Source organism: Puma concolor, chromosome E4 (assembly GCF_028749965.1).
Source record: "Puma concolor isolate L17-30 chromosome E4, mPumCon1.1.hap2, whole genome shotgun sequence".
Lineage (NCBI taxonomy): Eukaryota > Metazoa > Chordata > Mammalia > Carnivora > Felidae > Puma > Puma concolor.
Genome location: NC_141683.1, coordinates 55,057,117 through 55,071,726, shown reverse-complemented (window position 1 = coordinate 55,071,726; position 14,610 = coordinate 55,057,117). Strand labels below are relative to the sequence as shown.

The window sequence follows — 14,610 nt, the reverse complement described above, 5'->3', positions numbered from 1 at the left end:
CTCACTACCCCACTGCTCTGAACCACCCTCCCAATAGACCCTCCATTGCCTGGCTCCAACCTCCTTGTCAAGCTTTATTACCACACATATCCTTTCCATGTCATACGCTCTAGCCAACCATTTTCTCCAATCTTTTTGCCCTTAACTAGAGCCTGGTAGGATGAGACAGAGAGCACAGACTTGGGAGTCAGATTCAGTTCAAATTGTGACTTATCTAGCTCTGTGTATTTGGAGACATTATATACTATTTCTGAGCATTAGTCTTCATCTGTGTGAAACTATGGCATAATAATTGCTATTGGAATGTTCCAGATGACTGTGAAGTTTAAGAAACATGTGAAAGCACCCAGCAATCAGGCTGGCGAGCATTTGAAATATATTTGCCTCCTTTGTTCTCTCTGCCAAAAATGTCCCTCCATCTGTGTCCATCCATCAAAATATCACCACCTTCAAGACCTAAATCAGGAACTGATTTTTGGCTTCTGCACTCGCACAGTGAGTGTTTAAAGTCACTCTGTTCACATGAATGTTTATAGCAGCTTTGTTCATTATTGTCAAAACTTGGAAGCAGCTAAGATGTTCTTCAGTAAGTTAATGTATAAATACACTGTGATATATCCAGACATTGGACTTTTAGTGCTGAAAAGAAATGAGCTATGAAGCCATGAAAAGACATGGAGGAAACTTAAATGCATATTACTAAGTGAAAGAAGCCAATCTGAGAAGGCCACATACTGTATGATTCTGAATACAGAACATTCTGAAAAAGACAAAACCATAGAGACAGTTAAAGATCAGTGGTTGCCAGGTGTTAGGGAGCAGGGGGAGATGAGTAGGTAAGTACAGAAGTTTCAGAGTAGTAAGACTATTCTGTATGACACTGTAATGGTGGGCACGTGCCATTATTCATTTGTTAAAACCTATAAAATGTACAGCACCAAGAGTGGATCCTAAGGTAAAAAACAGAATAAAACAAAAACTCTCTATTAACTTCCACTCTACCACCATACGTCTCATCTGCTCTACAAGACTATTTAGCTGTACGACCTTGGGAAATTGGTACTAACTTGCTAAATTTCAGTTTTTTCACCTATAAAATGGAAATAATAAAATCTATATCTTAGAGTGAAAGAAGATTAAATAATATAATGTTTGTGAATTTTCACCACATGGCCTGGAATATTGTAGGAGTCGACAAATGTCAGCTGTTATTTTCAGATGCACATGGAAGACAAGATCCATGTTCTTAATTTATTCAGCACAACACTACTCAAGCCTTATATATGAGTATGAAATGAAGGAATTATTAAAATAGTGAATAAGGACTATCAAAGTCCCTGAAATATTAGCTCTTTGGCTCTCGTAGCCCAAAGAAACAGTACAAAAGCATCCGGGCCTAATGAGAAAGAATTACCAGAAAACAATCAGAAGATATTTATTTTACCCACATACAAACAAACATGATCTTTTTTACCATGATGAAAAGCAAAATCCTCAGATCCTTTCCAGATACTAAAAGAAAAGGGAAAATATCAAAGGTCTCAGAGAGCTTCCATGTAAGAACAAGCTGGAAAGTCTGAAGAACCCACATCATTCTCAAAGGTGAAATCCAAACTCATGTAGGTCAAGCACATCAGAAAAAGTATAGTCCTGATGTTGGAATGAAGTGGTCTCAGAAGCATAAGTATAAAGGAAATCGTTTCCTTGATGCAAACAAGAAATGTTTGTTCTACTGAATTATTTGGTAGTTGATTGAATAATATGATTGTCATATTATTTGGTGGTTTGAAACAGCATCAACAATTACTGAGTATCTGCTGTGTGGCAGGCATTCATTCAACTCTGGGAACAGAAAGGAATAGAACACACAATTCTTATTTTTGACAAACATATGCCAGCTGAGGAAATAAAACGCTCCCTCTACATAAAACCTTTGGGAAACATCAATAGACAGTGTATGGGAAAAAGTTCCAGAGAACAAAAAAGTCACTGCAGGCTTTGGCAGCTCAAGGAGAAAAAACTTGGACAGAGGCCTTGAAAGAGAGAAAGGGACCAGATAAGCAAAAGACATTCTATGGAAGAAAGGTCTAGAAATGAGACCATTCTTGGTATTCAAGAAAAAAAATAAAAATTCACTAAGAACTTATAACATGCCATGCATTAGGTTGTTCTTTCTCAGAATCATTACCTCATTTGTTGCTCAAAATAATCCTATTAAGTATGAATAATAACAACCCATGTTTTGCAGATAGGAAAATGAGAATCAATGCTCTTAAGAACTTGCTCACAAATAAACAGGTATTAACTTGAATTTGGTTGAACTCCAGTCCCTGATAATAACTTTTCACTTTATCCTATATTATCTTAAGAGTAAAAAAAAAACAAAACAAAACAAAACACAAAACCTATGAAAACATTTGTCAGAGGGTCCAAGATTAATTTGAATTATTTTCATCATAATACTAATGAGGAATAAATATTAGGTTTTACACAGTTGTCAAAATATTCATATATATCTCAAAATATCCAGAAGTTCTCCAGAAACAAAGCTCTTCAGACAACTCTACAAGGTCGTCTGTATTGTACAGGTTGGCAAAACTTCTAGTGAGGCTCTGATTAGGTTCAGTTGTCTTGGCATGGAGCAGCAGGCCCATGAACAAGTACAAAGTAGGAAGCAAGCAGGTGCTGCAAACAAGAGCCAGAATTAGGTCCATTCCTGGCCTCTCTTAGCATCTTGAGCACTGAACTGTTCAAGAACATGGTTGGGACATATCTGATGGCTAGGGTTTGCCTAGCAGTCTGTACCGAGTTCCCAAAAATGTGATGCTTCATTCAAGGGCTCATCTTGGGAGAGTGTGAGTTTCTAATTCTGACTCACTGGGATGTGGCAGGAGGCTGCCACCTTTATACTCATTTGGCATTTGTCCTGGAGAGGGGCATCTGTGGCAGGAGGGAATGATAGTCATCAAATATGAAAGCAGGAAGTGGGCTCCACACTTACTATGTGGGCCTTGCCCTTCCTCACTTGATGTCAGGCTACAGTGTCAGGATCCTACGTGGGAGTGCGCTGGGGTGTGAATCAGTGTTGGATTGTGGGGAAAGAGATCTGTAAGGGGGACTCCCCAGTTGACCATGCCATCTCGCACTGAATGTGAGCCTCATCCACCTTGGGCTGCATGTCAGTAGAGAAGACCTGAGAGCTCATGAAAGCACAACCTCACAAGCTGTTGGTGTATGTCTCAAGGAGCCTCTGAAAAGAAAGATGGAATTTTCCATACTTAACTCATTACAGTAGGCTGGGGAGGTAGACTCTCATCCTGCCGCATGTGTGTGTGCACTCAGTGGAAACAGCCTCCTTGCAAAGGGAAGGGCCCCCGTCTGATCGGGGAAGTTCACGAGCCCACTCAGAAAGGAATGAGAAGAATGGGCAAAAACTGGTACTTTGGCCAGGGAGGCTTCTGTATTCATAAAACCATATCCCCAAAGGTACATTTCTTAGAGATGAAGAGGTGTGGCCTTGAAAACCTCTTCTAATAAAGAGTCTTTTGTGGGGGATTTAATGAACACAAAGAAGAGCTGTTTTAATTGTCATCCAAACACTTTCTCTTGCTCCTCCCCACCTTTCACCGTGACTGCTGGCACCTTTTTGCTGTAATTTTTCTCCTACTATTTATTCTCTTCCCAACTACACAACCCATGTGAAATCCTAATGTAGCCTGCTTTCTCTAACCACTTCCACTCTTCCTGCCAAACTTACTTAGTAATGGAGATCTCTCAAAGAGCCATTTACTGACCTTCTCCTATCTCAGAGAACAAGAACTGTGGTTCCATTGTCCTCAGTGCTTAGCAATTAACAGATTCCTAAGAGGAATCCAGGTATTCTAAACAACCAAATGAAGCATAAGCATCCAGGTGACATGAACATACCTTCAAAATTATATGACTGACCCAAGACAACCAATTATATCCCCAAGGGAAGGGTATTCTTGTATCTGGGTTTCCCTTTCCAGATTAACTGGGGAAGTCCTTAAAGTACATTGGCAGAGGAGTCTACCAAAACATTTCTAAGAACACCCTTCTTCACCCCAATGATTAAGTCTCCACCATAATATCCTTGTAGAAGGCTAGTCTCTAAGCAACTGGAAGGCTCTGTTAACAATGTACCCACTGTATGATTATGAGTCTTACAATGCATCAAACATAATGGCATTCAGTAAATAATGTTTGCTGAGCTAAGGTGGAACTTAGCCCCTTAGACTATGCCCAGACCTTAGCTAGTGGCTACATAATCACATAATCACATAGAGCCGACACTGGCTGTAGCCAACATTATACACTGCTCAAGGTTTTTTGAAATTGCCTCATTCTTCCTTGAGTACAAAGGGAATAGCAAAATTATCACAAGCAATATATTTCTATTTGAAGTCACTCATTCCCCATTTCACTTGCTATACAAAAAGGAGGGATTGTTGCCTTGGGAGGGCAACTTAGTAGAACCGGACAAGGCATTCGTCTGGGAATAGGAACACCTGGGTCTGGTTTGAAGCCATCTATAAGTCCCTTCTCTTTCTCAGTTTCTAATTTCCTCATCTTGATGTCCAACCTCAGTTAAACTGATGGAAAAAGCAGTAAGAAGTGCTTATTCACACTGTGGAATAAACAATGCCCATGAACTCTTCCATGTCAGAGATTCAGCAAATCACAACATTCAAGAGAAACCCTGGGAGATTGGGTGATAAGAAGACCTTTGAACAGATTTTTTCAACACAATAAATCCCTCTTCCTTAATAAAAGCAGTAGGTCTCCTTCTCAAGTGACTCCTTCTGATGGTTAGTGAACAATAAAAGATATCTCTAGTGTTCTTTGTGCAGTGAAGCTCTTAGCCTCATTTGCATGAGCCTAAATAATCCTCAACCTGTATTCTGCTGAAAGCTGGGATTGGTAACTTATAAAAATCATCATGGGATGATCATGGTGGTGACAATGACATCTTAAACTAAAGCCTTTCCTAATAGGTATAAAGATAGGTAGGTAGGTAGAGATATAGATATAGATATAGATATAGATATAGATATAGATATAGATACAGATATAGATAGTGGAATATTATACAGCCATAAAAAGGGTGAGATCTTGCCATTTACAACAATATGGATGGACCTAGAGGGTACAATGCTAAGTGAAATAAATCACACAGAGAAAGGCAAATATTGTATGTTTTCACTCATATATGGAATCTAAAAAGCAAAATGAACCAATAAATAAAAGCAGAATCAGATCTATAAATACAGAGAACAAATTGATGGATGTAGGGGGTTCAGAAAAATGGGTTAAGGGGAATAGGAGACAGGGGCTTCCAGTTATGGAATGAATAAGTCATGGGAGTAAAAAGTACAGGAATGTATGGAGATAGGTGGTGAACACAGCAAACGTATAGAGAGGTTGAATCACTCTGTTGTACACCTGAAACTAATGTAACATTTTATGTCAACAAAACTTGAAAAGTTTTTTTAAAAAAAACTAAAGCCCTTCTTTTGAGGAATGGAAGAGAAGTAAAGCATCTAATGCAAAAGAGGAGTGTGCTCACTTTATATTCCCAGTCAAGAAACCAGGTACTGACATAGGTAGATAGCTTTCTGTGAAGCTTCTTACTGAAGTTTCTCACTGTACCCTATGTGGTTATCCAGTACGTCTCACACACTGTTATTGCTTCTTTAACCATCTTGTTTCCCCACTGTGTTGGAAACTCTGGGAGGGCAAAGAAAACCATATCTCACTCACCACTGTTTCCTCAGTGTCTGACAGGAAAATAATAACCATAGATATTGTTAAACAAGTAAATGAATAAGAGGTTTGTAGCGGTTTGAATAGTGTCACCCCCCCCACACACACACACCTTTCATGTCCATCTGGAAGCTCAGTTTGTGACTTCCTTTGGAAATAGGGCCTTTGCAGATGTAATTAGTTAAGTTAGCATGGGACCAACTAGATTAGGGTGGGCCCTAAATCCAATATGACTGGTGTCCTTAAAGCAAAAGGAGAGGACACAGTGGTATACACATGGAGATGGTGAGGCGAAGACGGTGACAGAGCTTGGGATAATGCAACTACAAGCCAAGGAAGATCAAGGACTCCCGGGAGTCACCAGAAGCCAGAAAGAGGCAGGGAAGGACTCTTCTCTAGGGTCTTCAGAGGAAAGACTTCTCTATGGCCCTGGAAAGACTTTGACTTTGAACTTCTACCATCCAGCACTGTGAGAAAATACATGTTTGCTGGTTTAAGACACCTAGTTTATGGTAATTTATCATGGCAGCTCTAAAAAACTAACACATGATTGAATAGGTATTTACAAGCAGTGGCAAATCACACTTTCACGTTAAAGTAAATCTTTGAATCAGAGTCTGACAGAATTACAAAGGCCTAGGGAGATTATGTAGTCTAATCTCCTTATAATTTAAAATAATAATAATAATAATAATAATAATAATAATAATAATAATAAAAGAGAGAAAATCGGGCTCAGAAAAGAAAAGATGAGCTAGTACCCAAATTGAGGTCCCCTTTCTCATCTATGAATATACCAGACATGCAATATTCCGTCTTATAAAAACAACCATAAGGTATTATGCAACTGTTAAAGCTTCATTGATCATGTTACCTACATTGGCATAAATAGATTTAACTCTCTTTCAGAAAAGAATCTTCCTCCTCCATACTAGGTCACAAATCTTTCCCTCAATTTCTCCTCAAAAACTACGAATGCCAGAAAAGGAAACAAATTTTAAAACAGCCAGACAAAATTTGTAAAGCCAAGAGTCATGGAGTCTTAGCCAAGTGTAATGGAAAGAGACAGGACTAGAATTTAGACCTTGTCTTAATTTCTAACCTTGACTTTTCTATGTAAACCTAAGCAAGTCTCTCAAGCCTCACATTTTCTCATTGAAAAACTGGACACAAATATGTGTGTAACTGCCTTCAAGGTGGTAGTGAATTAGTGAGGACAAAAGTACAGAAAAGATCTGCAAAAACAAGGGGCTGTTATTGGAAATAACAGTAGGAGTGACAGCCCTCAGTTATCCCTCCAAAAAGATCTTGGCGTTCCCAGTCTTCATTGTACCATATACAGGGCCAGGTTAGGAACTTTTGGGGAGTTTGAAGCTAAAAACACTAAGCACCCAACACATGAGTATTTCAAAATTTATTTTATATACAAAACATATATTTATAAATTTATAAAATATATAAATATAAAATAAAAATATATTTTATATATACTTAACTGTACAGTATGTGTTTTACAACTTATTTTATAACCCAGCAGGTTTTTATATTTGCCCTTAATGACTGTTTTTGCTGCTTGCTTTCAATTTTTTATGACACTCTCATCTTCATCCAGATCTTTGATGGTTTCTCTGGCTCTGCCGTAGCTATACCTACAGGAAAGCCCAGCCCTGAGGGTACACCATTTAAACTCACTGGACTCCCACTTCCCCACATATACAGTTTGCATTTAGGGAATGAAGGAAGCATTACCATCATATATAATGCTCACTACATTAGTGTTAGGAGAATTAAAGTTGAGTCTACTGTCCATTTTTCTATCGGTCAGAGTATGTTCTTAAATAGCATTTACATGTTACCAAAGCTAGACAAATTTATACAATTAACAAGCCACCTAAGCTACATCTTAGAATGAAAGGTCTGCGGAAAGCAAATTTGATTATGCTAGCCCTATCCCCAATGTTTCCAGTATCATGAAAAAGATAGCATGCTTTTTCTAGACGTAATTTTCGACTCTGTTTGGCAACCAAGTCATTGGAGAATTGGATAAAATATACCAAACTGGGGGGGGGGGGGGGGCGGGGAGATGGAATAGGCATGTTCTAAGTGTGTCATTTTAGATCTCTGAACCACTTTCGGATGCTAACCCGATAACACTGTTATGCCTTCATAAATTTCTCCCCTTTGCTCTTCTTTTCTCCCACCCAGTCGTGGGCTCTCACTTAGAAATCTATGTTCAGAAATGCTAGCACTATTACAAGGGTTTTGGGACTTGTTTTTAATCCTAAAAATTACAGTAGCAAAGTCAGTGTTCATGAAACTATGATACGCTTTCTGAGGTCACGGGGTGTGCATACATGTGTATACATGCCACAAAGTAAACATTTTAGTGGCCCTAGCCTTATGGAAGCATGTTCATGAATAATAATAATAATCTTAGCATTTACAAAGCTCTGCAACACAACATTTGCTCCTCACAACAACCAAATTCTGATTTTGGAAATGATGAAACTGATGCTCTGGGAATTTTACAGAATTTACCCAGGGTCATGAAGTTAAAAGGCTGGACTGAACCAGTCATTTAGTTTCTGGTCCAGCACACTCTCTCCTGTATACCAACAGCTCCTCCAAAAGTTTGCGATGTTTGGTAATTTCATGTAAGGAAGTGTTTTGATTCCTTCATCTGGAAAGATACGGACATCAAAAGTATGGATGGTTACAAACAAAACACACAAGCTATAGGGTGTCGGGACCATCTATTTCACCTGGGACTGGGAAATAATCTTTCTACTTTGCAGTTCAGTTGTTTATTTTCACTCACCAAACATAACATAAAAACAATATTGCAGGGGCGCCTGGGTGGCTCAGTCAGTTGAGCATCCGACTTTGGCTCAGGTCATGATCTCGCGGTTCGTGGGTTCGAGCCCCGCGTCAGGCTCAGTGCTGACAGCTCAGAGCCTGGAGCCTGCTTCGGATTCTGTGTCTCCCTCTCCCTCTCCCTCTCTCTCTCCCTCTCCCTCTGCCCCTCCCCTGCTCACACTCTGTCTCTCAATAATAAATAAACATTAAAAAAATTAAAAAAAAAAGAAAACAATATTGCACATGGCTTCTCTAGCCTAGATGTCTCCAGAAGATTAATGTTCATTTTCTATGAATGAAAAATCCCTGAAGAGTGGAAAGCTGCAGTTTCTGTAAGAGTGAAGGGCACAGAAGTAATTGCTACTAAAAGAAATAGAATTGGAAGGGCAGGATGGTCAGCCCTGGGCAAGGCTGGGTTTACTTGGTGCTGGTAGTTAGGGGCTGACATCAGAGAAAAGGAATCGGGAGATTATACTCTTGGGTCTATACCAAACTTTCCAGATCTCCCGTGCATGTGTGGATGTTTGTTTCTGTATCTGTATATGTATGTGACATTTTCCAACATGATCTCTCCAAATTACTCTGTCCTATTTTGAATATGTGGGTGAGAACATGTAGCTAAAACTTTCATTTAGGAAATATCACTGTGTAGAACATGTATCTAAGTTTTTCACTGAGAAAATATCATCACTGTGTAAATAGTCAACAATATTAGGCCCCCGGGTACTGTTCATCCTCTTACACATGGATCAGCACTTAGCTTCCTGAGAAATAGGCTCTTTAAAAATAAATAAATAAATCTAAGAATGGTTAGTTTTATTGTGGTGCCCCCTAGTGCCATATGAGATTTGATTCACTTTCTGTATTTGCCAATAAGTAGGCCACGCAGTAGAGAAGCGAAATTTGGAGAAGCAACAATTTTAGTAATGTTTCCTGTATTTTCTTTTGCATATTAATAAATAAATGTGCCCCTTGGCAAGAGTGACAAGACCCTTTGTGATCTGCCCCCGCCTAAGTTTTCAGCCTCATCTGCCACTTTTCCCTATGAACACTTCAACCATTCTGAACAAGGAAGCCTTCTGCCCCTACCCAACACCATCTCTCTTGTCTGTTTAAAGAATTTCCCCTCTTTGTTCTAATATCAGCTGAAGCATTACCTGATCCCCGAGCTTCTACCGTCTCTGAGTTTATGGGGTTTTATCTCTAGATAGGCTATATCTAATGCCTGCTCAAAAATCCAAAGATTCTGTATGTTTTTATCAGTACCTCCCCTAAAAACCTGAAAAATATTTAATGACAAATCAGTTCAATCCTTCAGATGTTTCTTTTCAATTCTCACAGAATTGTTTATGAAATGCAAACTCAGTTGTATCAGAAATCACTTATTTGCATGTTATTAAAAAAAAGTATTTCTAAAAACTTGTTAGGTTGCATGGGGACGCATTTAAATTGAGCTAATCTGAGACAAGATTTTTCAAGCAAAAACACCTCTTTTTCTTCCTAAATGATACAAACAAAAGTCCAAGTTATAGCCTGACATTTCATCAATAAACTGTGAATTCTAATCCTGGGCATTGTTGGTACAGAAGAGGTCAATTCACTTTCCAAGCATCTCCACTTTTGTTCTTCCCACCAGTAAAAGTGGAAGGAATGTAAAACTTTCACTGGGGGGTTGCTGAAGAATCATCACTAAAAAAAGGACACCTGGGTGGCTCAGTCAGTTAAGTGTCGGACTCTTGATTTCAGCTCAGGTCAAGATTGAGCTTGGTGTCAGTCTCCGCTAAGTGTGGAGCCTCCTTAAGATGATCTGTCTCCCTCTTTCTCTGCCCCTTCCCTGCTCACACATGCAATTTTGCAGGTGCTCTCTCTCTCTCTCTCTCTCTGTCTCTCTGTCTCTCTTTCTTTCTCTCTCTCTCTCTTCTTCTATCTCAAAACAAAATTATCACTAAAAGCCCTCACCTATATAGAGTGCTATAGTGAAGGTGGTATAAATCTCGTAAGAGCCCTGGCTTCAAAAGCCCTGAGACACATGGATATAATTTACACAAACTCCATGCTTCATAGGTCAACTTTTTTCTGCCATTGTTCCCAGATGAAACTACAGATACAATTGGGAGCCTGATATTTTAAATGGTAGTCCCAATAAATATCTAAAAATGTCTATTGGCTTTAGTGACAGAAGCACTCAATTTTATAACTTGTGTCATGAATATTCTTCTAAGGCATCCACTTCTTTCCCCTTTCTAAATAAGGCATTTAGCTAACCCATATTAAGTTATCTGATATGTGTATGATATGTGAATAAGTACAAGTTACAAATATATGTGCAAATTTGATTTTCCCCAGTCCCTTCTTAAGAAGCATAAATCCATAAGCTTAGACACCAAAACCTGTTTACTTATATTTTGTATTTCTCAAATCCTCATACCCATTCTACAAATATATATATGAACTATATACTCACAGGATATCGAGCTGTAAGAGATCTTTCTGTTCATGTGATCCAACTGCCTTGTGTTAAAATGAGTAAATCAAGGCCCAAAGAGGGAAGTTACAGAAGGAGTGGGTAAGATCTTTCTCGCATCTCAAAAACTCAAACTTCTGCTTTTCACGTAAGTAAATAAAACTCAACAGAGTGGTGAGAAAACAAAAGGTTATTAAATAAACTTGATTGAAGAGAAAGCCCACTGTCAAATGAAGTTTAATAGCTATATCTGTATTTTTTACAGACCTCTACATGTAGGCAGTTATTTTATAAAGCTAAAAGTTAAATCTAGGAAATGAAGAAAAATCATGATTATTTTCCAAATATGTTTTCCTGCAATAAAATAGATCCAGTTTAACTGGAAAAATGATCAGCATTTCAGCTCAATTTCACCCTTTAAACACATCACTGGCATATCATGTGGTTTTTTTGTTTTTTTATTTTATTTTAGTGAGAGAGTGTGTGTGAGTGGGGGAGAGGAGCAGAGAGAGAAAGAGAGAGAGAGAGAGAGAGAGAGAGAATCCTAAGTAGGCTTCACGCTCAGCATGGAGCCCAATACAGGGCTTGATCCCATGACCCTGGGATCACAACCTGAGCCTAAATCAAGAGTCGGACACTCAACTGACTGAGCCACCCAGACACCCCTGAAATACTATGTTTTATAAAAGTAGGGGTTTGATTTACATCACCACCAACCCCATCCTTCAACCCCATTTCAACCAAAATTCCAAACAGTCTTATTAATGAGTTTAGGAAGGCTACCAGTCTATGTCCCTTTTTCAACAGCTACTCTACACCCTTCTCTCCTCTCTCTTTCTCTCTCTTTCTTACATGCACACTCACACACACACTGCCGCCACAACCATTTGATCAAATTCCGGGGAGAATACACATGACCCATCTATGCTATCCTTCCCCCTTTTAGACTAAATGAGATTAAATGTAAGGACCCATTATGCTGCCCTTGGTCATACAACAGTACAAGAAATTATGTCTAGCTAAGAAATAAGAAAAAAAATTAAAGGTAATGTCAAGTGAAGAATTTCAAATATCTGTGCCAGAAAAAAATTTTGTATCCTGAGTATATGAGAGCACATTTCTTGAGAAAACAGCTCTAACATACCTCCTGGGTCTTTGCTTCCATTTCTGTTCCAGGACCACAGAAAGCTAATTCTCTCCTAGCGATGGGCTCACTGTGAATTCGAGCATCCTAGAAACTCGTGCTTATGTTTCCTTCCAAGCTCTGTTCACCTAGTCACTGGGTGATTTGCCAGAAAGGACCCCTCTCCTTCTCAGCATCTCCTAGGTATTGACAGTCCAGGGCGGCCCTGCCACCAGCTGGCTATAGAGCTGTTTCACCTTTTTCCTGCTCAGAGCCCTGGTGCAATTGTTGAGCCTTGACTGGGGCCATCTGTCTTGTCTTTTTATCATCCCACGGTGTAAGGAAATATGTAACACTGTGGTTGTTTGAAAAGCACTCTCAGGGCTCCTAGACCTGGTGAATGCACTCAGCTGTTCTATTTTTGGTCATTCTCTTTGTTTTCTTCTCAGAAAAGCCTAATTCCGGTCTATGTCTTAGGCATCCTGCCATGGACACGTTGCTCCTCCCCCAGCCCTCCCCTCTAATCGCCTACTCTAATTTCACGCAAGGGGCTCTGCACAGAGAAGGAAATGTGTGGCAGGATGAAGAGAGGACTGGCACCTTGTGCTCGCTGGTCTGCAGACCTGACATGACACCAGCTACGCTTCTGGAATTTAGGAACATGAGCCCTCTCTGCGGTACGGTGATCACAACCGCACTCCCGCCGGCCTCTATACACCAAAAACCCCTACTTCCGGTAGACAAAGACAAGCCCAGGCATTGGCTAGGACTCTGCTTATCTTCTCCTGGTCTAATTTAAAGTACCCAGTCTCTGACATGGCCATCAGAAATGAAAGTTCCTACTGTCTCACCTTTCCCAGGGAGAGGCTTTTCCAACCCAAAGCAGCCTGCCAAGGAAACAAGAATGATCAGACTGGCCCCAACAAGGGACCATGGGAAGATTATACATTTATTTCCTTTTCAGTGGAATCTCTTGTAGTCAAGAGCATCCTTAAAGACCTAATAATGTTTGTAGTTATAAACAAGTAAATTTAAAAAATAATGTAAAATGGATCAGAACAAAGAGAAGGAAAAAGGGAAAGAATATCTGCATTAAGTGGGGGAAATACTTAGAAAGATGATCACCCACTACACAATGCATTGGACAAAGTGGGAAGAAGACAAAGTGATGTCTGTAGGTTGTGACTGGCAGAGAATAGCTGAAATACAATCTCTGATTAAGTTGGTGGGGTCATCATTTGGCCATGTATGCATATGCACGTGAACATGCACATCTCCGCCCTTAAAAAACACAGGTTAGCTATTTAAAGGAACTTAATGTTGGTACCTTCAGCATTCTTCAAAAAGCAAATCACCTATGGGGTTTATGAATGCAGTGGAAAGGTGGAACTGGTCCCTTTCTTGTTTCCTTTTTATATTAATCCCCTGATCAGATGCTTACTAGCAGAATGGGTAAAGCAAGTATAGCAGTGGCTCCATGCTTCAAAGCGACAGCTCATAAAGGAATGTCAGGATTCTTGCACTGCGAGGAAAAGAAGAATCCAGAAGCAGTGCCCATGCCCTACCTCCACTGTGCCCCACCACTGCCACTACTGAAAAGAAGGAAGGAAAAGAAAGACAGGAGGGTGTTTGACCACACTTTACAATCCCTGAAGGGCAGGTCGGGGGGCAATCAGGAATTTTGACATCAGACTATTTCCAAATGACTGTAGCTGCTGGAGCTACCATCATCACAAGCTGGAGGAAACAAAGGGCCCAGTGGAGCATCTTACCTGGGAAGCATAGAAGTGCAGGCAGATGTAGGTGAAACACAGGAGCAGCCCCAGCCCCTGAATTACAGCCGCCACCAGCAATAGCTTGTTGCTCTGGAATCTTCGCCCTGGTGCGTTTCCCACATTCTCATCCAGGGGTTGGACCCCTTCCATCTTCACAATCTGGATGCAGGGAAGATGAAAACTGTAACAAAGGGGAGCCTGATGGAGGACTGACCTCTTCCTCACAAAGAAGGAGGGGAAGGGAAAACAAAGCTTATCAATCAGAAAATACACAGAGGTCCTGGGACCAGAGATAAGAGGCAATTGAAAGAACAGAGCACACTCTCTCAGTTTTAACACTGCAGCTTCTGCAGGCAGGCGGGGGAACTTCTTTGTGACTAATCTGAATTTCCCCTTTACTTTCTTTCTTTTTTTTCTCTGGGCTAACAGGGAGTTGTTTTTGTGGCATTCCAGTTCTGATTTGAGTGACTGTGAAATGACAGTCATAAAAGTGTGCTAATTTCTTAATTTCTCATTGCACCAGTAACCAAATTGTGGGTCACTTGACAGAGATAAAAATCATGATCCGTTGATGGAGGAGTTCCTCTATCCCTTCCCTGAGATGTCTT

At 40.0% G+C, this 14,610-nt stretch overlaps 1 protein-coding gene and 1 long non-coding RNA gene across 4 annotated transcripts in view; one reads left to right on the top strand and one right to left on the bottom strand.

Moving 5' to 3' along the window:
* The window catches only part of TNFSF4 (TNF superfamily member 4), a 189,229-nt gene that overhangs the window by 6,042 nt on the left and 168,577 nt on the right, over positions 1-14,610 (bottom strand). For both annotated transcript variants that reach the window (XM_025926322.2, XM_086693391.1), the window contains exon 2: positions 14,000-14,161. In XM_025926322.2, coding sequence (XP_025782107.2) covers positions 14,000-14,152 — 153 coding nt within the window. In that variant the 5' untranslated portion in view covers positions 14,153-14,161. The remainder of the gene's footprint in view (positions 1-13,999; positions 14,162-14,610) is intronic.
* LOC147572690 (uncharacterized) overlaps positions 1-14,610 on the top strand; it is a 471,113-nt gene that overhangs the window by 412,953 nt on the left and 43,550 nt on the right. The gene's annotated exons all lie outside the window — the stretch shown is intronic.